The 25369-nt window shown below is 30.8% G+C and overlaps 6 protein-coding genes and 2 pseudogenes across 8 annotated transcripts, besides 5 other annotated features; 1 reads left to right on the plus strand and 7 right to left on the minus strand.

Annotated features, from left to right (window-relative positions):
• Positions 1–21: 21 nt before the first annotated feature.
• On the minus strand, positions 22–291 carry TVAGG3_0735950 (uncharacterized protein; the record flags this gene model as incomplete). Its single annotated transcript, XM_001306443.1, has 1 exon — positions 22–291. One exon carries the CDS (start codon positions 289–291, stop codon positions 22–24), a length of 270 nt encoding a protein of 89 aa, XP_001306444.1.
• Positions 292–444: 153 nt separating this feature from the next.
• On the minus strand, positions 445–771 carry TVAGG3_0735960 (C2 domain-containing protein; the record flags this gene model as incomplete). Its single annotated transcript, XM_001306444.1, has 1 exon — positions 445–771. The coding sequence occupies one exon, from the start codon at positions 769–771 to the stop codon at positions 445–447; it is 327 nt and encodes a 108-aa protein (XP_001306445.1).
• A 1777-nt stretch (positions 772–2548) lies between these two features.
• Positions 2549–6159, minus strand: TVAGG3_0735970 (HD-domain/PDEase-like family; the record flags this gene model as incomplete). Its single annotated transcript, XM_001306445.2, has 1 exon — positions 2635–6159. The coding sequence occupies one exon, from the start codon at positions 6157–6159 to the stop codon at positions 2635–2637; it is 3525 nt and encodes a 1174-aa protein (XP_001306446.1).
• Positions 6160–7664: 1505 nt separating this feature from the next.
• On the plus strand, positions 7665–9592 carry TVAGG3_0735980 (protein kinase-like (PK-like) family; the record flags this gene model as incomplete). Its single annotated transcript, XM_001306446.1, has 1 exon — positions 7676–9568. One exon carries the CDS (start codon positions 7676–7678, stop codon positions 9566–9568), a length of 1893 nt encoding a protein of 630 aa, XP_001306447.1.
• A 6076-nt stretch (positions 9593–15668) lies between these two features.
• TVAGG3_0735990 (ATPase activity, coupled to transmembrane movement of substances) lies at positions 15669–16479 on the minus strand (the record flags this gene model as incomplete). Its single annotated transcript, XM_001292266.1, has 1 exon — positions 15846–16479. A coding segment is annotated over one exon (634 nt), but the record flags the coding sequence as incomplete, so codon positions are not given.
• A 244-nt stretch (positions 16480–16723) lies between these two features.
• On the minus strand, positions 16724–17810 carry TVAGG3_0736010 (annotated as a pseudogene). Its single transcript has one exon. A coding segment is annotated over exon 1 (1087 nt).
• Positions 16724–17906: a mobile genetic element.
• Positions 17879–17906: a terminal%2Cinverted (terminal inverted repeat of Mariner transposon ID:TVAGG3_0736000).
• Positions 17907–20309: 2403 nt separating this feature from the next.
• TVAGG3_0736020 (ATPase activity, coupled to transmembrane movement of substances) lies at positions 20310–21094 on the minus strand (the record flags this gene model as incomplete). The annotated part of the gene is made up of 1 exon (XM_001306447.1): positions 20310–21029. The coding sequence occupies one exon, from the start codon at positions 21027–21029 to the stop codon at positions 20310–20312; it is 720 nt and encodes a 239-aa protein (XP_001306448.1).
• Positions 21095–21369: 275 nt separating this feature from the next.
• On the minus strand, positions 21370–22452 carry TVAGG3_0736040 (annotated as a pseudogene). The gene has a single exon. A coding segment is annotated over exon 1 (1083 nt).
• Positions 21370–22543: a mobile genetic element.
• Positions 22516–22543: a terminal%2Cinverted (terminal inverted repeat of Mariner transposon ID:TVAGG3_0736030).
• Positions 22544–24783: 2240 nt separating this feature from the next.
• Positions 24784–25369: part of a mobile genetic element that runs on past the window's edge.

Raw genomic sequence — 25369 nt, forward strand, 5'->3', positions numbered from 1 at the left:
TAAATAAATACTTCAAATAGTTTAAAACATGTAGAGAGCTGCCAATATTAAAATCAAAATGGCAATAATCACGCATAATGGTGAAATATTGCCCAAATCTGCTGATTGGTTTTGTTTTTTAGCAAGGCTCGATTGTTCTTTGACTTCTTGTGTTTTTACTTCCGTAGCAACTTCCTTTGTTTCTTTAGGCGTTTCTTGTGGTTTCTCTGGTTCTGTTGGCTTTGGTTCTTCTTCTTTGATGAGGCTTTCTTCGAAATCTTTTGGAAGATCACGAGTTTTAATGGATTCCATTGTATTATTAATGTGTTTAGTATCAACAACGACTTTCTTTTTGATTGGAACTTCAGTATTAAGAGTTTTGGATTTAGCCAAGCCTTTAGTATTTTCATAAGGATCTTTATCGGTGAATAAGAATGTAATTGTTGGCTGACACTTTGGGAATGATTATGGATTGCTAACTAACATTTCTCTTGTTAAAATTTTGCCCATTTTTGGTAATAATGAAAAAAGTTTCAGTTTTAAGAAGCAAACTGGCTCAATCCCATCTTCTTCCATAACACTGAACTTAATAGAAGAACATTCATTCTTCAATACTGAGAAATATTCAGTCGGATACTCAGGATTTAAGGATTTTTCAACAACTTGTGTGTCTTTGTTTAGTCTGAGTTTATTATCACCATCCCTAACCTCTACTTGAACATATGTGTTGAGTTTTCCATCGGAGTTCTTATCAGGAAGACCTCTGCAGTTCACAACACTGAAGTGTAACATTTGTGAGATGAAAAATAAAAATTATCAGAAGTTATTTCAATAAAATTTAATTTAAATTAAATTTTATAAAAATTAATCACATTGAAGTAATCTTTAACTGTAATTTTATTATTATTTTTTTATGTTCATTTCAAACAAAAATTGTCCTAAACAGCTGGCAGAATGACAGAATGCAATAGATAGCTGAATTGCATGTTATCTAGATACGTGATCTTTGCTACATTCAGATAAATAACTGTCATCTCTTGCTTTTCAATCAATAAAATTTTAACATTCCATTATCTCATGCTTTCAATTCAACGGACTGATTACAATTGATGAATCAAATGCAAACCTTGTCTTTGACTTTACATACAAATTGAATATTAAATTTTATTATCTATTCCATCATTTAATTTTGATTTTCGTGTCAAGCATATATTCACATCGTTTTTTAAAATCAATGTTTGATACGAATTTTATCTGGATCAAACATACAAAAATCAAAATTTGATTTAAATATTACACTAAATAAAATCAACGTAATTCTATTTTAATTAACAAGCATAGTTAAATTACACTTTAGTTGTTCAAAAACAAATGAATATCTATGGAAAAAATATTATCCTACAGTTACAATGCCAAATCCAATTATTACAGCTCCAAGTGATGGAATTTCTAAAGAAAATTCACCTGATATTTATATTTCAAAATGCTTATTTAAACAAAATTCAGAAATTTCGATAAATAATTCGGATTGTAACTGTTTGATAGATTGCTCTACCTTTGATAATTGTTCAAAATCTTCAAGTTGAGGATCTATACTTTTTTCTCAAGGAAATCTTGTAATTTCAAAATCAATATGTTCAAATAGTAGCATTCCTAATTTACAATATGGTTTATTTGTTTATTTTGTTGGGAAAATATATGAATCGGCTGTAAAAATGCTCTATCTTTCGACAAGTAATGATGGCATAAAATATGATCAATATGGTTCAAGTGGAGATATATTTAGTAAATCATGTAATTCAATAGAAATAAAATATGTTAATCAATCTAATTCAAAAGCCAGATCAGGAACTTGCCTTTTTCTCAAAGATGCTAGGAGTTCTAATATTTTATATTGTCATTTTAACATAAATTTTGGTTATAGCTCTATCCTAGAAATTTATACAAATTCAAATATGAGTTATTGCAATATTTTGAATAATTCTATCAATAATAATCAAAAAAATGCAGTCATTAGAATTAGTTTTATTGAACTCAAAATTTCTAAATGCAATATAATTCATAAGATTGGTGACAACGTATATTATCAACCAACAGATATGGGATATGAACGTGGAAGTTTCTTTGTTTCAAAATGCTATATTCCTGAGAGCAATCAATGGGCAAACAATGAATTAGTAAAAAATTTACCAACTTACTCACCTAGAAACATATCGATTGAAATAGAAATCAAAGCTATAGAATGTTTTTCATCATGTAAATTAAAATATCCAGCCATTTACAAAAGAAATGCCCAGAATCAAATTCGTTGTATGCTGAAATTGAAATTTCCTTATATTTTTCAAAATCTAAACTGTAAAATCAAACTTACATAATATTTTAAGAATCAATCTTATTATAGCGATATATATATATATATATTTTTAAATAACACATTACTCATATATAAACCATAAAAAACTTGAGTCATGTGGAAAATTTGCTATGAATTGTCAATATTGAACAAATATTTAATGTTCATTATCCCAGAATGTAATGAACTGTTTAAATGAGTATCATAGTGCAATTTATATTCTTAAGAAACTAATATCTTTATGATAATATATATAAATACAAAACAAATAAAATTAAAAAATAAAAATAAAACAAATTAAATTATCTAGCATCAAAAAGAGACATGTTGCCAAGTTCTTCTTCTTGATGTTGTTGTTGGAAATATGTTTTGCCTTTAAGGTTCAGCCATGAGACTTTGTCCGAGAATGCACGGTAAAAGATAGATTGTTGTTGTGTAATTAAATCAAGAACTTTAATGTATGGATGAACAATCTTTTGTGCTTTGTAAAGAAGCATCTTTTGTGATTCCATAGACAACAAACAGTATTGATTAAAAACGTCAATGGAGCGAAAGAAATATGATGATTGTGACAACTCTGTAACTAACATAGTAAACAACAAACGGTGATTGATGTTTTCGAAATCAATCCCTCGTCGTCCAACAAATGTCATCTTAGAAATCAAAAGAGGAACTGAAATACTGCTGCTATGAATCATGTATTCCAAAACACCACAAACTGTTTCTTCACTAGACATTTCAAGCAAATCACAATATGGATCAGCAAGAATGATCATAGCTGTTGTAATACGAACTAATACTTTGTTGGACAGCTTGGAGAAGTGTTTAAGATAACTGGAATATTTGAAGTCTGGGCGCATATGAGGAAAGCCACTTCGAACGAAGAATGAAATACATGCTGCACATAATTCGCTGTCCGTAAAATATGAAAACAAATCATATGTTGTGAAGATGGAATATGCAAGTTGTAATGAATCTAAACTGGTTAAAAAGAATCGGTCTTCTTCTGGATTATTAGCTAAACGCCACAACCAAATAGAAACACGCTCTTTAGAAACATTCAAAACATCATTGACTTTGAATTGTGAGAAGATTTCAGCACAAATACTAACATTTTCATGCACATTCATGTTGAAGAAATTGTATCCTAATTCGGGACTTAATACTGGTATTGATAAGACTTCCATAGGACTATCTGGTTTCTGTTCGTCTCGAGATGCCAAAAGAGCTAAAACTAAATCGGCGAAATATGAAAGAGCCATAGATTTATCGGGTGTCATTGGACTTGATATCTTGATAGAAGCATAGATCTTACGGTCTCGTTCTAGATTCAACGCATTTGGATCTGTCTCTTGTTCATCGTGAAGAGGAGGATCGAAAATCTCTAATTTAACACATTTGCCAAATAAATTAGTGAATGAAACCATCAAAATCCGCAATAAATCGGTGAATGGCATAGGACATGCAAGAACATTACCAAGTAAATGCAATGAACGAACAACTGGTTTGATTTCTTTCATGTTGACGATCTTGTGATGCAAATCAAGTTGACGAGTAGAAAGTTTGGAAAAACTCATCAAAATAGATGTCAAAAATGGATCAAATGGATAAATCTGAAGTTTGTCTTTCTCAAGTTGCATCTCGAATGATTGTGGATTGATGTTCGGACGTGATGATGAGACAATAATAAATTTGTCACTCTTAGAATGGGCGGAACTCAAATCGAAGACAGATGTAGAAGTAATGCCATCTTCGTCATGAATGTTTTTAAGGCTTAATGGGATGAATGGCATCTTAGGGTCCTCTGTGTTAATATTAACATCCAAGTTGTAGAATGAACTTGATAATGAGTTCTTAGACAATTTAACACTTTTATTAGATGAATTCCGTGATTTTTTGGTGATCTTGTAAACATTCTCTGGAATTCGAAGTTTAGGTGTTTGTTCTTCCAAACTAGATAAGATCCTCGTGCACTGTAAAATGCCATTAGACTCTTCTTCTGTCTTAAGACGCATAAGTTGTGCTTTGAATTCGAATAAATAAATTTTGTTTTCTTTGTCTAAAATAGGCAAAACTAATATGCCAAAATTATCATTAACTGCAGCGGTTGGTTTCATGTCACAAATTGCATCTAAAAGTTGTGGTTCTGTTGGAACGGATTTATTTGTCTCGGCTTCATACAAATTCTCACCTTCATAAATTAAAAACCGAAAGTCAACTGATGGTTTTAATTTTTGACAAAAATTTGTCATAGCGAAAAACAAATTAGATGTCCCTGCTGCTTGGATTGATTTAAATATACTGAAAACGGTCAAGTTATATGCTCGGATGATATTAACATTGTTTCTGTCTAATGATTCATGAAGTTTCGATGATTCACAACATGTATGCAATAATGGTAAAATGCATTTAGACAAATTAGAAACTAAAAATGTTTCTTTAGAACTAAAAAATGTGCCATTTTGTCGGTTATATAAAACAAATGCACCTTTCACTTCGCCTTTATATGTAGTTGGTGATGCAACCATAGACCAGATACGTGGTTCTGTGATGTCATCAATTAAAACTGAAAATTCTTTAGCTCTCCTCGGCAAAAAATAATTCATCAATTCATTAGCAATAGCGGCACGACAAACTAAGCCGCGATCGATTTGTAAAACTTTACCACCAAGTTTGATACCTGTTGTCTCTTCACAGAAACCATCACCAACAACGGTAAATAACCTTGTGCATGAACTTTCTGTTAACTTGTTTGAAACACTAATGATTTTAGAAATCATGTCATGTGCGTTGTTGACATCGGCAATTTCACTCAAACCTTCAACCAATTTAGTCATGTCACGTTCCGTGATACTTGTTAATTCCCGAACAACAAGTTTAAGTAATGATGTGATATGTCTGAAGAAATAAAATAATGAAACAAAATCTGATGGAACAAAATCATCTCTTAACTTGTCAATAGCAACAAAAACAAATGGATATGGGTAATCTGGATGAAGTAGTGGTGTAATGAAACAGTTTTTGCTGCCTTCGAAAATATATGATTCGACTGCGATGTCGATTTCCTCTGAATTGCATGGATCTTTAATAAACTCGAAGTCGCCACGGTGAATGACACTAGCAATAAGACCTGTTGACATAGAGATTGTACGTCGGACATCGGAGTGAACGTAAGTAAGCTCATCAGATAGTGGTGATGATACTAAAAGTTTAACACGTTTGCATTTGAGGATTTGTGCACAGACATATTCGATTTCAAAAACAATTTCGAATGGATCTGTAATTAATGCTGAGTTTTCGAAGAGTTGTGTGAACATTGAAGATTCTCGATGGATTTCAATGACGCGTTGCATGAAAACCATACGATTCGCTGGTGGAATTGTTGCTAAGATGTTTGGAAGTGCTTGAACAAGACCATCAATGTTAATATCAAAGAACTTATTACGAAAGTATGGCTCTCCACAGTAATTTAACAAGCGTGGAACACCATTTTCGTTGAAATAATTATGTAACATTTCTGGATGTGAGTTTCTCATAATATTTGCAAATGAATCGGACTGATCTTGATTTGCGTTATCGTAATTTTGCTCTTGTACAACTGGTGGTAAAAGATTTGGCAATGGCTGAGATTTGACTAAGGATGACATTCTTCCTTTGCTTTCTAATAGTTGTGTACATACTGTAAGTCTGTCAATTCTTCCTTTCTGTTTTAACATCATGTGACTTTCACTTGTATTTTGTTTAATTTCACGAGTTTTGTTGACAAGGTTTGTAATTAATTGTGCATATTTTGTACGCCTTTTATGCATCTTTGTTAACCTTTTCATCAAATCTTGAGTTTGTCGATCTAATTCGCCTATTTTCTGATTTAAAGCTTCAAATTCTTCCGAATGTTTATCTTTTATATCAATTTTCGGAAGCAGCAAAACCGAACCATTCAACCTGAATGATGGTGAAGGATTGACTCTGCCTTGATTCGACAAAACACTTGAAATTTTTTTCTAAAAAAACGTGTTATAAAAAAAATTCTGAAAAAATTTTTTTTGTGGCTTACAGCAAAAAGTTTAGACTTGAAAAATTTATTAATAAGAGCTTAAATATTCCAGATATCGATGTAAGAGCCGATAATTATGAGGTGCAAAAATTTGAGGTAATTGTTTTTCTGAGAGATTGTAAAATTGTTTCGAATTTAAATATATTGGTACAATGTATTTATTAAAAGATTAGATTTTCGAAAAAAAAATTCTATGAAAATTCGTGTTTTATTGGTCGGTATCATGATGTAAGCCATTCAATTTTCAATTATTTAGGTCATGATGCCGACCAATAAAATTTACCCAATCTTAAATAATTAATATCATTAATACTATCGTTCACACTTAAATTTGAAATTTCATAATCTATTTATTATCTGGTAGTTTAATTTACGATATCAATATGCAATTATGTGCAATTGAAGTATGTTTACATAAACAATAGTTCCAGTCATTTATATGCCTAACAAATGCATAGCTAATTATCATGTAAACAGATCATATATAGAATATTCTGAATGAATAAAATAGAAAAGATAGTATATTGATACAAGTTCATTTGTATAAGAAAATTTAATATAAAGACATTTCTGTTTGATAGTTAGTAATGATTTTAGCAAACGTTTCAAATATCTCATCTTTCGGCTCAGGAACAATTTCAAAAGGAGGGAACACATTACAATCTGTTTCATCAAGATCGGAAATTTGAAAGAAAGATTGCTTTAAAACTATTTGTATTCATTGATGGTAATTTTGCTGCATTTATGTAACCCTGTTTAAAAAGTACCTATCACAAGTGTTTATAAATATATGTTTAAAGTATTTATTGAATTTTACAGTGATTATAATGGTATTTTCATTGAGAAATAGAAGAAGAATGCAATTACGTAATATCTATATCATGCGAATGCTGTGTCTCTACTGTTATTTGTTAGACATTTATTCATGCTTCTAAAATATTAGAGTTATTCCATTGTTTGTGCGTTATAAAAAATTGAATCGATATTTCCCATCAAACCGAAATTAAAGTATATCTCGGAAATCAAGAGTGAATTAAATTACATATGGGATCGATTTTTAGAAAAGTGAAATTCAAATTGCTCAAAAAAATTGGATATTCTCATTTTTGCTTTATGATCTATATGTTTGCAAATCCAAACCCTTTGCCAATTGTTTTGAAATTTTTATCGGTCAATTTTTAATTTATCGAAGATATTTTAAATATATGATGTTAAATCCATATATAACATTATTGAATTGAAAAGGGAAAACAATGAAAACACAATATTTTTTTTCTTGAACTTTAGAAATGAATATCAAGATTGACATTACCCAGTTTCGTGTCGATCAATCGCAACTTAAAATCGTCAAAGAACTTAGAAACTGCAAGTTTGGATCAGCAACTCTTGCAGAAAACGTCCTTACAGGCCAACTTTCAATTATTAACCACGTTCCTTTCAGTATGAATGTCCTTAAACTCGGACGGATGGTTCATCTTGCTTTTCTTCCTTACCAAGGAGTAATTCTTCAAACAGATACGACACAATTCGCTCTTGTCGAAGCTGCCACAAATTTGACTTTAACAGAGTTCATTAAGACACTAGATCCATCTGATCCAGCAAAGGATGCTAAATTGCATAACATTGCATTTGGAATTGCATCAGGAATGAAGTATGCAAATGAGGAAGGATATTTCCATGGCGATTTGACAACAGATAACATCTACATATCAGAAGACTTCACACCACTTATCCACAGTGTCGGACTTGCTAAATTGTACGGTCTTCAACGAGCTAATGATGTTAAATCGTACGGAATCATTCTTGAAACACTTTTCAAAGGTGGAAACTACACATTCGAGAATGATCTTGCACAGAAGATCAAAGATGGCATAGTAAACACATTCACCGAAATTTGTGATTTATTATACCAAAATTACAGCAGCAATTACATTTCTAAGCTTACGCATTTCGACAATGCACGCAACATCTCCGATGGAACACAGTTCTTCAGCAAATGTGACTTCCTTTTTCTTGCAATTCGAAACATCGGAACATCACCAGCTGTTGCAATTTCTAATGCATACTTATTGTTATGCGGCAAAGATCCAGTTCCTGTTCCTCCTGTCAATCCATCTGTTATTGGAATCCATTCAGACAACGACCTCCAGAAGTTGATTTGCAACTTCAAAGATTTCAAAATCGTTAGAGAACTTAAACTTGGATTTGGAATATCATATGTTTGTGAGAAGAAAGGAAAGCAATATCTTCTTTCTACAGTTCCATACAACATCCAGTTCAAGAAACGCTTTGACTTATTACATCCAGCATTATCAAATGTCTGTGGTATCATTCTTTCCGACAAAGACCATCCATTCTTCATTGTCGAAGATTACGGCAGCGAAATCCCATCTAATTTGATTGGTGAATCATTATTAGCCACAGCAGCCGCTCTCTCTTACTGCCATTCAGTCGGAATCCATCACGGTCAACTTCGTCCTGACTGCATCACAAAGGTTAAAGACTTCGTCCATTTGTCATTAGTCGGTGTTTCAGAATCATTTGGTCACAAAGTCACAGATTACGATGATGTTTATTCGTTTGGCCAATTAGGCTTACAGTTATACAAGGACTGTTCACCAGAAGTCAAATCTCTCTTCGAAGAATGCATTAAAAACAAGTCTATGACTATGAAAACAGTATTCGATCGTTTATCAGTTTCACAGATTTCAGATGACTACTGCCACATGCTTTCACAGTTTGAGAGCAGACGACAACGTGCTATCTCTGGTGACCGATTTGCTATTGAAGATATCAAGACACACATGAAATTGACATCCAATGGAGATGTTCCTCTTCTTCCAGAAATCAAAGAAAGCGGTATCGATGTCTGTCCTCCTCTTTACATTGCAGCCATGAACAACAACGTCCGTGACATCAAGAGACTTATCAAAAGTGGTGCAAATCCAAACGCAACAGCAGTCGATGGCTCAACAGCACTTCATGCAGCAGTCTTGAGAGGAAACATCGAATCAATCCGAGTTCTTCGAAATTATTGTGATCGTTCATCGAAAGACATCCTGGGAAGAAGTCCACACGATGTTGCTGGTCCAAACGAAAAACGTGCACTTCTTAAACAAATTGACGGCATGACAGGCCTCCTTCTTCGCAGTTTGGTTTGTCTTCTCAGCAAACCATTTTAATAAATAATCAGTTATTTTATTAAATTTAATTAATTTAATCTCTTTGATTATATTTTTATAGAATTGAAGTGATTTATTAATATTTTTTAATACCTATGATAGAAAAGTTATTATAAATCATTATCTAGTACCTCATATGGCTGCTATACTTTTTGTTATTAAATATAGATATGTTGACGTTATGTAAGTATATCAGAAAGTGGTGAGTGCAATCTTTTACACAATAATTGAGAAGATTGATAAGCAGAAATTTAGAATCCTTTGAGAGATCTTAATGTGTTTCAGAATAGCGTCAATACATTTCATATGTATGAAATAACTCTGTAATATGAAATAAAATATATTGAAAATTTGAGAACTACTATGTGGTCGGCCAAATCCCAAAGATCCGAAATCGAAATCGACTGATTTCCTAATCACAAACTAATCAAAATTAACATTCATAGAAGAAAATTTGAGATGAAACATTTGTTAAAAGCATATATTCAAACGAAAAAAATAATAATCAATTCCATTTGCAATTTCAACAAAGTTTTTTCGATTATTACAATACAACTGATTATGTTAATAAAACAGAGAACGAAACTATATCAGGGAATGGCAATTATTACATTCATGATGCAGTATTTTCTTACCATTATCAAAAAACAGCCATTTCCCTTAATTCTAGCAGCAAAGTATTACTTGAAATGTGCGCATTTTACAACAATAATTCCACCGAAAAAGGTGGATCGATATTTATCAAGGAATCTAATTGTGTTTTAGTTCACATTTGTTTTTCTAATTCATCTTCCAATGAAGATGGATGTGCATATTATATAGAGGATTCTTCTCTAAGGAATCCCAAAAAAGTTATGCAATTGAGTGCTCAGTATCAAAATGCAGCGGGAAACAAAGTGCGTTTGTTTATTGGGAAGGAGATATCCAAATAAGTAATATGAATACATCTTATAACATAATTACTACAAATGCTGCATATTCTATTTCAAGTATAACCAATACAATTATTTTAAATTTCACAACAGTATCAAATTGTTCATCTTCAGAAATTGGTGTTGTTAATGTCGGGCCTATGACACGGAATGTTACAAATTGTAATTATTTAAACAACGAGTTTTCAGGAGGTGAATCAGTAGATTCATCATCATCATCAGTAATTTTATGTTCGAATTCATGTACATTTTCAAATTGTTCATTTGTAAGAAATAAAGGAAACTATTTATTTTATGACAAACCAACTTTGCTTAATTGTTTCTTTCATGAAAACACGCTCATACGAACTGTTCAACGTGATGATATATTTAATACATTTGGTGTTGAATCAATTGAACCATTAGATTCATTTATATCTCATTATGCAGTTGAAGGATGTCCAGGTGCATATTATCACAATAACGATATATCAGATAAAAAAATGAAAAGAGAGAAAATAAAAATGAGAAATAAAATTGCCATTAATGTATATAGAACATCAATCAGTGAAGTCCTAAATTTATCCTCTATTTTATAGTTTATAACACCTATAGATGTTCAGTACTACTTTGCAGGGATATTGAATTTATATATCAAAGTAATCTGAATACACTTTATCATGCAACAGGAAAGCAATACTGGGATTAAACACCTTCATGATGTCTGATATGTTTCTCAGTATCGTGTGTATTGAACAAACGTAATATATTTGACCTAAATAATGATCATAAAATTTTTGAGAGTTATAAGTGGTCAGCCAAATATACCTTTGATCCAAAATAGAAATCAGATTCCCTGTCAAAAAGCAAATTAAAATTAACGGTTAATATAGAAAGAGACCCAACATGAAAGAATTAATAAAAATGCATTTTCAAACAAAGAGAAGGAGACGCATATCCATTTGCAATTTCAACATAGTTTTTCAGATTATTTCGATTCCACCGATTATATTAATAAAACAGAAAATGAAACTATACGAGAAGATGGCAATTTATACATTCATCGTACAGTATTTTCTAACCATTATCAAAGCTCAGCAATCGGCATTGGTTCTGGATATCAAGTATTAATTGAATCATGCACATTTCATAACAATAGTTCTACACAAGAAGGTGGGTCAATCCATATCGAAATATCTAGTAGTGTTTTAGTACATATCTGTTGTTTTGATTCATCGTCAATTAAATGGGGATGTGCATATTTCATCATGAATGATAGAGGCAAAAGTTATGCTTTTGGATGCTCAGTATCACAATGCGGTGGAGCATCTGCTGCATTATTTCACTTATTTGGATATATCCAAGTAAGTAATCTGAATACATCTAATCATAAAAAATTATTTCATATGCCGCATTTTATTTATCATCTCCTTTGGAATTTGCAAAATTTAAATTCACGACAGCATCAAATACAACTTCTTCAGAAAGTGGTGGAATGTATATTGTTAATGGCCCATTTGAACATACAAAATGCAACTATTTAAATAACTGGCTTGAAATAATGCAATAATTTATAATGATAATAGAAATTTTTTTGAAAAATGTTCCTTCATAGGTAATAAAGGAAACTATTTATTGCGTGAAGTACCAGAAATTATTAAAAATTGTTACTTTAATGAAAACAATGTCAGTCAACCTGCAAATTATGAATATATATCATTTACATTTGAATCAAATGATCCATTAGATTTATTTATATCTCATTATTCAACCTTTTATTGTCCAGCTTCAAATTTTTCATATCAAGATAAATTGGACAAAATCAATAAATCAAATAAAAAAATTAAAAAGATCAAATTACAAATCCAACCCTATGCTATTGCTACATACAGACAGGATAAGTAGCTAATAAGGAGTAAAATTATACAAATAGATTGCTTATATATCCATCTTATATTATAAATGGAAAAATATCAAAATTCATAATAAATGAAGATATAGAAATATGAAAAATAGATATATGTATTTACTATATTATAGAATAAAATAATAAGTATTATTGCATTACAAATGTAATGCAATCTTTACAAATTATAGCCGCATTAGCCCGTAATTTAACAAAATTTCTATTACATTTCTTTATAAATTCATATTTTATTTGTTATGAATTATAAAATCGTATATACATGTATAATTGAAAAAATCAGCCCCTCACTGGTAGGTGAAAAATTAATACCCATCAATTCGAATTTTTTCATGAATTTGTAATACCCAAAACAATTTGAAGTGATTGGTATTCCAATATACTCTGAACATTTTTATGAGCTGTGCTCAGAAAAAGTTCCGAATATATTTTTAATTTCTGTAATAAGGATAAATCAGATCAAACTTTTAATGTTAATTTTCAATGACATTTCAAGCCAGTTATCATGAATTCGAATAAAATTTAATCGAAGTTTGTATACCATCATTTAGTGATATCCTAAGCTTATCTTTTATTTTGAGGATGAAAATTGAAATTTGACACTTTCTAAAATGCTAAGAAATCCACTAACTAAACTTTTTATTAATATAGATTATATAACAAAAAAAAAATTTTAGATGTTTAATGAAGCCATTTCGTCAGATTCGCGTGTTTCATTGTTAGAATTATTTGAGTGTGCTTCATCAATAAGTTTAGTGAAAACATTCTCAATAGTTGAAGATGTGCATGTGTAATACTTCAAAACGTGTTCTTCGTTCTTCAAAACATTCAACTTTGTGAATAAATCTGCAATACTGATATCATTCGAAGGAACTGTGTAAATGATAGAGCTGTGATGTTTAATGAGTTGTTTAGCTGTTTTGATGTTATTATTGATGTATTCTTCAACAATATTGATTGTTGTTGAATCTCCATTTGTCAAGATCAAATCAAACTTCCACTCTTTACCGAATTTGTTAGACAAATATGTTGGTGATCCAATACAACTGATTATGTTAATAAAACAGAGAACGAAACTATATCAGGGAATGGCAATTATTACATTCATGATGCAGTATTTTCTTACCATTATCAAAAAACAGCCATTTCCCTTAATTCTAGCAGCAAAGTATTACTTGAAATGTGCGCATTTTACAATAATAATTCCACCGAAAAAGGTGGATCGATATTTATCAAGGAATCTAATTGTGTTTTAGTTCACATTTGTTTTTCTAATTCATCTTCCAATGAAGATGGATGTGCATATTATATAGAGGATTCTTCTCTAAGGAATCCCAAAAAAAGCTATGCATTTGAGTGCTCGGTTTCAAAATGCATTGGGAAACAATATGCATTTGTTCATTCACTCGGAGATATCCAAATAAGTAATATGAATACATCTTATAACATAATAACTACATGTGCTGGATGTTCTTTTCAAAGTTTATCCAATAGCATTTTAAATTTCACAACAGTATCAAATTGTTCATCTTCAGAATTCTGTATTGTTATGGTCGGGTCTTTGACAAATAATGTTACAAACTGCAATTATTTAAACAATGAGTTTTCAGGAGATGAATCAGTAGATTCATCATCATCAGTAATTTCATGTCCTTTTTCATGTCCATTTTCAAATTGTTCATTCATGGGAAATAAAGGAAACTATTTATTTCCAGACAGACCAACTATTTTAAATTGTTTCTTTCATGAAAACACGCTCATACGAACTGTGCAATTTGACCCATATAATTCATTTCGTGCGGAATCAATTGAATCATTTGATTCATTTATATCACATTATGCAGTTGAAGGATGTCCAGGTGCATATTATCACAATAAAGATATATCAGATAAAAAAATTAAAAAAGAGAAAATAAAAATAAGAAATAAACTTGTCATTAATGTATATAGAGCATCATTCGGTGTAGCTCTATATTTATCCTCTATTTTATAGTTTATATATTAATAAAATGTTAGGGGTTCAAAGAGCTAATGATGTTAAATCATACAGAATCATTCTTGAAACGCTTTTCAAAGGTCGAAAATACACATTCGAGAATGATCTTGCACAGAAGATCAAAGATGAAAAAGAAATAACTTACAAGTTGAATGATTTAAAAATTTTGAATAATTTTTGTCATGTTCATGAAGCCTTAAGCATGAATTTAATTCTCAAAATATTTTGAGTATTTAATTGGCCGGCCAAATCCCTTAGATCCGAAATCTATACTGAATGATTTCCTAATCACAAACTAATAAATATTAACAGAAATAGAAGAAAATCCAGTATGAAAAAATTATTCAAAATGAATATTCAAGCGAACAAAATAAGAATCAAATCCATCTACACTCTCATAATTTCACAACATCATTTAATACATCATCTTCAGAACAATCTACAATCAGTAATGATGGTAAATTTAATATTACAAAATATAATTTTATAAATAACGAATATGAAGGAAGTGAAAATGCATTAATTAATGTCAGAGTACATGTATATATTTAAATTGTTCATTCATAGAAAATACAGGCAATTATTTTCAACAGGACCAACTATGGATAATTGTTACATTAGTAAAAACAAAGTCGATAACATTGTAAGAGATGAAATATTATCTATTAAAAAGCCTCCATCATTTGATTCTTTTATATCTCATTATTCTACAGATAATTGTCATGCTTTTTATTTTTATAATAAAGATATTTCAGATAAAGTACCAAAGAAAGTTAACATAAAAATTAAAATTGCTATCAATGTTTATAGAACATCATTTAGTGAAGTCCTAAACTTATAATCTATATTGTGATTACAAAAAGGGCTTTTTTTATTTATAAAATGTCAAAAAAATGAAATCTGACACTTTACAATTACTAAACTTTTTATTAATTAATATTGAGGATGTTTTATTGTCGTCTGGAAAAAGTGACAAAATTATTATTGTCGTCTAAAAAGGTGACAAATTATTATTGTCGTCTGGAAAAGTGACAAAATTATCATTGTCGTCTAAAAAATAGATTTTTCAAGCATGTTTCGGTACCTAAATAAAGGAAGAACATCAATTCCATCTATGTATATAGTATGCAAACACGCATGATATATGGAGTAGCTCTTTATCTGGCTAAAAATCCTATTATTTGAAAATTCGCATTGTCGTCTAAAACAGCCAGACGACAATAATAATACCCTATTAATATAGATTATATAACAAAAAAAAATTTTAGATGTTTAATGAAGCCATTTCGTCAGATTCGCGTGTTTCATTGTTAGAATTATTTGAGTGTGCTTCATCAATAAGTTTAGTGAAAACATTCTCAATAGTTGAAGATGTGCATGTGTAATACTTCAAAACGTGTTCTTCATTCTTCAAAACATTCAACTTTGTGAATAAATCTGCAATACTGATATCATTCGAAGGAACTGTGTAAATGATAGAGCTGTGATGTTTAATGAGTTGTTTAGCTGTTTTGATGTTATTATTGATGTATTCTTCAACAATATTGATTGTTGTTGAATCTCCATTTGTCAAGATCAAATCAAACTTCCACTCTTTACCGAATTTGTTAGACAAATATGTTGGTGATCCAATAGTGTGGATACAGCCATCAATCATGATTGTGATCTCATCACAAAGACTCTCTGCTTCTTCAATGATATGTGTGCACAAGATAAATGTTTTCGATCCTTTGTACATGTTGATAAGATGATGAACTTTTCGACGACTGATTGGATCGAGAACTGATGTAGGTTCATCCAAAACAATGATTTTTGATTCTAACATGAACGCGATTGCAACTGATAATTTCTGTTTCAAACCTGCTGATAACTCACTAACAACACGGTTCTTGTGTCTTGTCATGTCCAAACTGTTCAATAAAAGATCAATGACACGTTCGCGTTCACTGTTTCGAATACAAAAGAAATGACAGAAGAATTTCATTGTTTGAATAATTGTCAATTCTTCTGCCAAATGTGTGACGAACTGTGGACAATATCCAATCATTTCATCACCGGAGATATCAATCGATCCACTCATCAAAGGTATTTGGTTGAGAAGGATATTCATCAATGTTGTTTTTCCTGCACCATTTGAACCCAACAAACCAAACAAGCAACCAATATTAATAGAAAAAGAAGAAAACACGGATGAAATAATGTTTAAAACTGCAAGTTTTATGGAAGAAAATAGGAAACTAATAAATTTTCAACTTCAACAATGATTATAATAATAAAACGAAAAACGTGTACTTATGAAATAAATTGATGACATCACATCTGCTGATCGATCCAGGCTTGAAAGACACGCTTTAAATCATCATGAGAAAATTGCTCAAATTGCTCTCTTACAAAATTTTCAAGATCATCTGGACTCGCGAATTCGCGTCCTTCAGCTCTCTTTTTTAGCGTGCCGAATAAATAAAAGTCAGAGGGTGCAATATCAGGTGAATAAATTGGGTTTGGAACAACTTTGACATTGTTTTCCACCAAGTAATTCATTACCTTATGACTTTTGTGAACTGTTGAATTATCAAAATGAATTGCAAACTTTTGTTTTTGTTGTTTGGATTTCTCAAACTCATCAGAATTGATAATTTGAGTAAGAACATTGTCAATTAGATACTGAGCATTCATCGTATTAGGTTTTTGAAGAATATCAATTGCGATGATGCCATTCACGCCCCAAAAAACCGACAACATCATCATTGGTGTGTCAATTTTTTTCTTCGGGAATGTTTGCGGATTTTCATCCTTCGGGATCCACATGATTTTGGCTTCTGTTGCATATTGAAACCAAGACTCGTCCCCTGTTACTAAAAAGCGAAACTTCTTGGATTGATACGCACCCAATATAGAGAGGAGCTCTTTCGAAGATTGGACTCTAGATTTTTTTTGAACTGAATTAAGGTTGTGCGGAACCCAACGTGTATACGCTAGTTTGTAGTTCAAATAATTGTGCAGATAATAACTGACTGTTGTACGTGGTATCGTTGTCATCTCCTCTATCCTTCTGAGTGATGCTCTTGGGTCTTCATCTAGCGCTTGAAGAATTGCTTTGATTTTTCTTTGATCCGGCGATCTTTTGTCAATTTTTATGATGGGCGCCTTTTTGTTCATGAAGTGATACATCCTAACATGATACGTTACAGTGGAATAGCTAGGAGCATCCATACCGAAGCATTTTACCAATGTCTCGTAGATTTTTTTACAGTCTTTGCATTTTTTTGCAAGAGCAAGGATGTTTTCTTTATGATTCATTAAAAAAATGAAAAAAATCCCGCCAAAATTTCCCGCGAAACCGCCTCTTGTCTCAAAATTCATTTTATATCCCGGCATGGCGCCAAAATACAACATACTCATCATATACATATATTCATATTTTTTATTATATATTTATAATCAGCATATATCTCCTTTAATAGTCTCATATAGAGCGCTGTGCTAAACGCACCTTTGGACACCCTATATATGTCAGCCAAATCCCAAAGATCCGAAATCGAAATCGACTGATTCAATAATAACAAGGTGATCAAAATTAACATTCAAAGGAAATTCGAGATGAAACATTTATTAAAAGCATATATTCAAGAGAACAAAATAATCCTCAATTCCATTTGCAATTTCAACAAAGTTTTTCTGATTATTACAATACAACTGATTATGTTAATAAAACAGAGAACGAAACTATATCAGGGAATGGCAATTATTACATTCATGATGCAGTATTTTCTTACCATTATCAAAAAACAGCCATTTCCCTTAATTCTAGCAGCAAAGTATTACTTGAAATGTGCGCATTTTACAACAATAATTCCACCGAAAAAGGTGGATCGATAAATATCCAATATTCTGATTGTGTTTTAGTTCACATTTGTTTTTCTAATTCATCATCCACTGAAGATGGATGTGCATCTTATATAGAGGATTCTTCTCTAAGGAATCCCAAAAAAAGCTATGCATTTGAGTGCTCGGTTTCAAAATGCATCGGGAAACAATATGCATTTGTTCATTCACTCGGAGATATCCAAATAAGTAATATGAATACATCTTATAACATAATAACTACATGTGCTGGATGTTCTTTTCAAAGTTTATCCAATAGCATTTTAAATTTCACAACAGTATCAAATTGTTCATCTTCAGAATTCTGTATTGTTATGGTCGGGTCTTTGACAAATAATGTTACAAACTGCAATTATTTAAACAATGAGTTTTCAGGAGATGAATCAGTAGATTCATCATCATCAGTAATTTCATGTCCTTTTTCATGTCCATTTTCAAATTGTTCATTCATGGGAAATAAAGGAAACTATTTATTTCCAGACAGACCAACTATTTTAAATTGTTTCTTTCATGAAAACACGCTCATACGAACTGTGCAATTTGACCCATATAATTCATTTCGTGCGGAATCAATTGAATCATTTGATTCATTTATATCACATTATGCAGTTGAAGGATGTCCAGGTGCATATTATCACAATAAAGATATATCAGATAAAAAAATTAAAAAAGAGAAAATAAAAATAAGAAATAAACTTGTCATTAATGTATATAGAGCATCATTCGGTGTAGCTCTATATTTATCCTCTATTTTATAGTTTATATATTAATAAAATGTTAGGGGTTCAAAGAGCTAATGATGTTAAATCATACAGAATCATTCTTGAAACGCTTTTCAAAGGTCGAAAATACACATTCGAGAATGATCTTGCACAGAAGATCAAAGATGAAAAAGAAATAACTTACAAGTTGAATGATTTAAAAATTTTGAATAATTTTTGTCATGTTCATGAAGCCTTAAGCATGAATTTAATTCTCAAAATATTTTGAGTATTTAATTGGCCGGCCAAATCCCTTAGATCCGAAATCTATACTGAATGATTTCCTAATCACAAACTAATAAATATTAACAGAAATAGAAGAAAATCCAGTATGAAAAAATTATTCAAAATGAATATTCAAGCGAACAAAATAAGAATCAAATCCATCTACACTCTCATAATTTCACAACATCATTTAATACATCATCTTCAGAACAATCTACAATCAGTAATGATGGTAAATTTAATATTACAAAATATAATTTTATAAATAACGAATATGAAGGAAGTGAAAATGCATTAATTAATGTCAGAGTACATGTATATATTTAAATTGTTCATTCATAGAAAATACAGGCAATTATTTTCAACAGGACCAACTATGGATAATTGTTACATTAGTAAAAACAAAGTCGATAACATTGTAAGAGATGAAATATTATCTATTAAAAAGCCTCCATCATTTGATTCTTTTATATCTCATTATTCTACAGATAATTGTCATGCTTTTTATTTTTATAATAAAGATATTTCAGATAAAGTACCAAAGAAAGTTAACATAAAAATTAAAATTGCTATCAATGTTTATAGAACATCATTTAGTGAAGTCCTAAACTTATAATCTATATTGTGATTACAAAAAGGGCTTTTTTTATTTATAAAATGTCAAAAAAATGAAATCTGACACTTTACAATTACTAAACTTTTTATTAATTAATATTGAGGATGTTTTATTGTCGTCTGGAAAAAGTGACAAAATTATTATTGTCGTCTAAAAAGGTGACAAATTATTATTGTCGTCTGGAAAAGTGACAAAATTATCATTGTCGTCTAAAAAATAGATTTTTCAAGCATGTTTCGGTACCTAAATAAAGGAAGAACATCAATTCCATCTATGTATATAGTATGCAAACACGCATGATATATGGAGTAGCTCTTTATCTGGCTAAAAATCCTATTATTTGAAAATTCGCATTGTCGTCTAAAACAGCCAGACGACAATAATAATACCCTATTAATATAGATTATATAACAAAAAAAAATTTTAGATGTTTAATGAAGCCATTTCGTCAGATTCGCGTGTTTCATTGTTAGAATTATTTGAGTGTGCTTCATCAATAAGTTTAGTGAAAACATTCTCAATAGTTGAAGATGTGCATGTGTAATACTTCAAAACGTGTTCTTCATTCTTCAAAACATTCAACTTTGTGAATAAATCTGCAATACTGATATCATTCGAAGGAACTGTGTAAATGATAGAGCTGTGATGTTTAATGAGTTGTTTAGCTGTTTTGATGTTATTATTGATGTATTCTTCAACAATATTGATTGTTGTTGAATCTCCATTTGTCAAGATCAAATCAAACTTCCACTCTTTACCGAATTTGTTAGACAAATATGTTGGTGATCCAATAGTGTGGATACAGCCATCAATCATGATTGTGATCTCATCACAAAGACTCTCTGCTTCTTCAATGATATGTGTGCACAAGATAAATGTTTTCGATCCTTTGTACATGTTGATAAGATGATGAACTTTTCGACGACTGATTGGATCGAGAACTGATGTAGGTTCATCCAAAACAATGATTTTTGATTCTAACATGAACGCGATTGCAACTGATAATTTCTGTTTCAAACCTGCTGATAACTCACTAACAACACGGTTCTTGTGTCTTGTCATGTCCAAACTGTTCAATAAAAGATCAATGACACGTTCGCGTTCACTGTTTCGAATACAAAAGAAATGACAGAAGAATTTCATTGTTTGAATAATTGTCAATTCTTCTGCCAAATGTGTGACGAACTGTGGACAATATCCAATCATTTCATCACCGGAGATATCAATCGATCCACTCATCAAAGGTATTTGGTTGAGAAGGATATTCATCAATGTTGTTTTTCCTGCACCATTTGAACCCAACAAACCAAACAAGCAACCAATATTAATAGAAAAAGAAGAAAACACGGATGAAATAATGTTTAAAACTGCAAGTTTTATGGAAGAAAATAGGAAACTAATAAATTTTCAACTTCAACAATGATTATAATAATAAAACGAAAAACGTGTACTTATGAAATAAATTGATGACATCACATCTGCTGATCGATCCAGGCTTGAAAGACACGCTTTAAATCATCATGAGAAAATTGCTCAAATTGCTCTCTTACAAAATTTTCAAGATCATCTGGACTCGCGAATTCGCGTCCTTCAGCTCTCTTTTTTAGCGTGCCGAATAAATAAAAGTCAGAGGGTGCAATATCAGGTGAATAAATTGGGTTTGGAACAACTTTGACATTGTTTTCCAACAAGTAATTCATTACCTTATGACTTTTGTGAACTGTTGAATTATCAAAATGAATTGCAAACTTTTGTTTTTGTTGTTTGGATTTCTCAAACTCATCAGAATTGATAATTTGAGTAAGAACATTGTCAATTAGATACTGAGCATTCATCGTATTAGGTTTTTGAAGAATATCAATTGCGATGATGCCATTCACGCCCCAAAAAACCGACAACATCATCATTGGTGTGTCAATTTTTTTCTTCGGGAATGTTTGCGGATTTTCATCCTTCGGGATCCACATGATTTTGGCTTCTGTTGCATATTGAAACCAAGACTCGTCCCCTGTTACTAAAAAGCGAAACTTCTTGGATTGATACGCACCCAATATAGAGAGGAGCTCTTTCGAAGATTGGACTCTAGATTTTTTTGAACTGAATTAAGGTTGTGCGGAACCCAACGTGTATACGCTAGTTTGTAGTTCAAATAATTGTGCAGATAATAACTGACTGTTGTACGTGGTATCGTTGTCATCTCCTCTATCCTTCTGAGTGATGCTCTTGGGTCTTCATCTAGCGCTTGAAGAATTGCTTTGATTTTTCTTTGATCCGGCGATCTTTGTCAATTTTTATGATGGGCCTTTTTGTTCATGAAGTGATACATCCTAACATGATACATTACAGTGGAATAGCTAGGAGCATCCATACCGAAGCATTTTACCAATGTCTCGTAGATTTTTTTACAGTCTTTGCATTTTTTTGCAAGAGCGAGGATGTTTTCTTTATGATTCATTAAAAAAATGAAAAAAATCCCGCCAAAATTTTCCGCGAAACCGCCTCTTGTCTCAAAATTCATTTTATATCCCGGCATGGCGCCAAAATACAACATACTCATCATATACATATATTCATATTTTATTATTATATAATCAGCATATATCTCCTTTAATAGTCTCATATAGAGCGCTGTGCTAAACGCACCTTTGGACACCCTATATATGTCAGCCAAATCCCAAAGATCCGAAATCGAAATCGACTGATTCAATAATAACAAGGTGATCAAAATTAACATTCAAAGGAAATTCGAGATGAAACATTTATTAAAAGCATATATTCAAGAGAACAAAATAATCCTCAATTCCATTTGCAATTTCAACAAAGTTTTTCTGATTATTACAATACAACTGATTATGTTAATAAAACAGAGAACGAAACTATATCAGGGAATGGCAATTATTACATTCATGATGCAGTATTTTCTTACCATTATCAAAAAACAGCCATTTCCCTTAATTCTAGCAGCAAAGTATTACTTGAAATGTGCGCATTTTACAACAATAATTCCACCGAAAAAGGTGGATCGATAAATATCCAATATTCTGATTGTGTTTTAGTTCACATTTGTTTTTCTAATTCATCATCCACTGAAGATGGATGTGCATCTTATATAGAGGATTCTTCTCTAAGGAATCCCAAAAAAGCTATGCATTTGAGTGCTCGGTTTCAAAATGCATCGGGAAACAATATGCATTTGTTCATTCACTCGGAGATATCCAAATAAGTAATATGAATACATCTTATAACATAATAACTACATGTGCTGGATGTTCTTTTCAAAGTTTATCCAATAGCATTTTAAATTTCACAACAGTATCAAATTGTTCATCTTCAGAATTCTGTATTGTTATGGTCGGGTCTTTGACAAATAATGTTACAAACTGCAATTATTTAAACAATGAGTTTTCAGGAGATGAATCAGTAGATTCATCATCATCAGTAATTTCATGTCCTTTTTCATGTCCATTTTCAAATTGTTCATTCATGGGAAATAAAGGAAACTATTTATTTCCAGACAGACCAACTATTTTAAATTGTTTCCTTCATGAAAACACGCTCATACGAACTGTGCAATTTGACCCATATAATTCATTTCGTGCGGAATCAATTGAATCATTTGATTCATTTATATCATTATGCAGTTGAAGGATGTCCAGGTGCATATTATCACAATAAAGATATATCAGATAAAAAAATTAAAAAAGAGAAAATAAAAATAAGAAATAAACTTGTCATTAATGTATATAGAGCATCATTCGGTGTAGCTCTATATTTATCCTCTATTTTATAGTTTATATATTAATAAAATGTTAGGGGTTCAAAGAGCTAATGATGTTAAATCATACAGAATCATTCTTGAAACGCTTTTCAAAGGTCGAAAATACACATTCGAGAATGATCTTGCACAGAAGATCAAAGATGAAAAAGAAATAACTTACAAGTTGAATGATTTAAAAATTTTGAATAATTTTTGTCATGTTCATGAAGCCTTAAGCATGAATTTAATTCTCAAAATATTTTGAGTATTTAATTGGCCGGCCAAATCCCTTAGATCCGAAATCTATACTGAATGATTTCCTAATCACAAACTAATAAATATTAACAGAAATAGAAGAAAATCCAGTATGAAAAAAATATTCAAAATGAATATTCAAGCGAACAAAATAAGAATCAAATCCATCTACACTCTCATAATTTCACAACATCATTTAATACATCATCTTCAGAACAATCTACAATCAGTAATGATGGTAAATTTAATATTACAAAATATAATTTTATAAATAACGAATATGAAGGAAGTGAAAATGCATTAATTAATGTCAGAGTACATGTATATATTTAAATTGTTCATTCATAGAAAATACAGGCAATTATTTTCAACAGGACCAACTATGGATAATTGTTACATTAGTAAAAACAAAGTCGATAACATTGTAAGAGATGAAATATTATCTATTAAAAAGCCTCCGTCATTTGATTCTTTTATATCTCATTATTCTACAGATAATTGTCATGCTTTTTATTTTTATAATAAAGATATTTCAGATAAAGTACCAAAGAAAGTTAACATAAAAATTAAAATTAAAATTGCTATCAATGTTTATAGAACATCATTTAGTGAAGTCCTAAACTTATAATCTATATTGTGATTACAAAAAGGGCTTTTTTTATTTATAAAATGTCAAAAAAATGAAATCTGACACTTTACAATTACTAAACTTTTTATTAATTAATATTGAGGATGTTTTATTGTCGTCTGGAAAAAGTGACAAAATTATTATTGTCGTCTAAAAAGGTGACAAATTATTATTGTCGTCTGGAAAAGTGACAAAATTATCATTGTCGTCTAAAAAATAGATTTTTCAAGCATGTTTCGGTACCTAAATAAAGGAAGTGTTGTAAACGAAAACGATAAAAACGGTTTGTCAGAAAAAGTGACACTTTACATGGCAAAAAATAGAGCCTTACTTTTGAGATACTTGAGATTGAAACTGAATCTTATGAGGCGGTGATCTTGAATCACTACCTCATAAGGTTCAGTTTCATATAAAATTTGTTGCAATTTGTTATTCTTTTGCAATTATTTCTTATAAGATTTTACATCTTTTAGCGGGGAATGTTTGTTATCATGTATTATTATAAATATCTACACGATAACGAACATTCCTCGCTAAATTGCTGAGAAACTTTGAGGAAATGTCGAACAATTTCCTCAAAGTTTCTCAGATTTATATAGATCACTAGAGTCCCCTAGGCACTGATTCTGGTTCAGTACCTAGGAGCTCTAGTTCTCTAACGAACTGATAAAATGTTTTTAAATTTTTGGATATTGCTACCTGTGAAGCACTGACTTCAAGTCAGTACCTCACAGGTAGCAATTACATTGAAAGATGGAGAAACTTTGTCCGAATGTTAAACTATTCGGACAAAGTTTCTCCCATTTGTAGTGGAGATGGAAGGCTTTGAGGTATATTATATTA

Source organism: Trichomonas vaginalis, chromosome III (genome assembly GCF_026262505.1).
Source record: "Trichomonas vaginalis G3 chromosome III, whole genome shotgun sequence".
Taxonomy (NCBI): Eukaryota; Parabasalia; order Trichomonadida; family Trichomonadidae; genus Trichomonas; species Trichomonas vaginalis.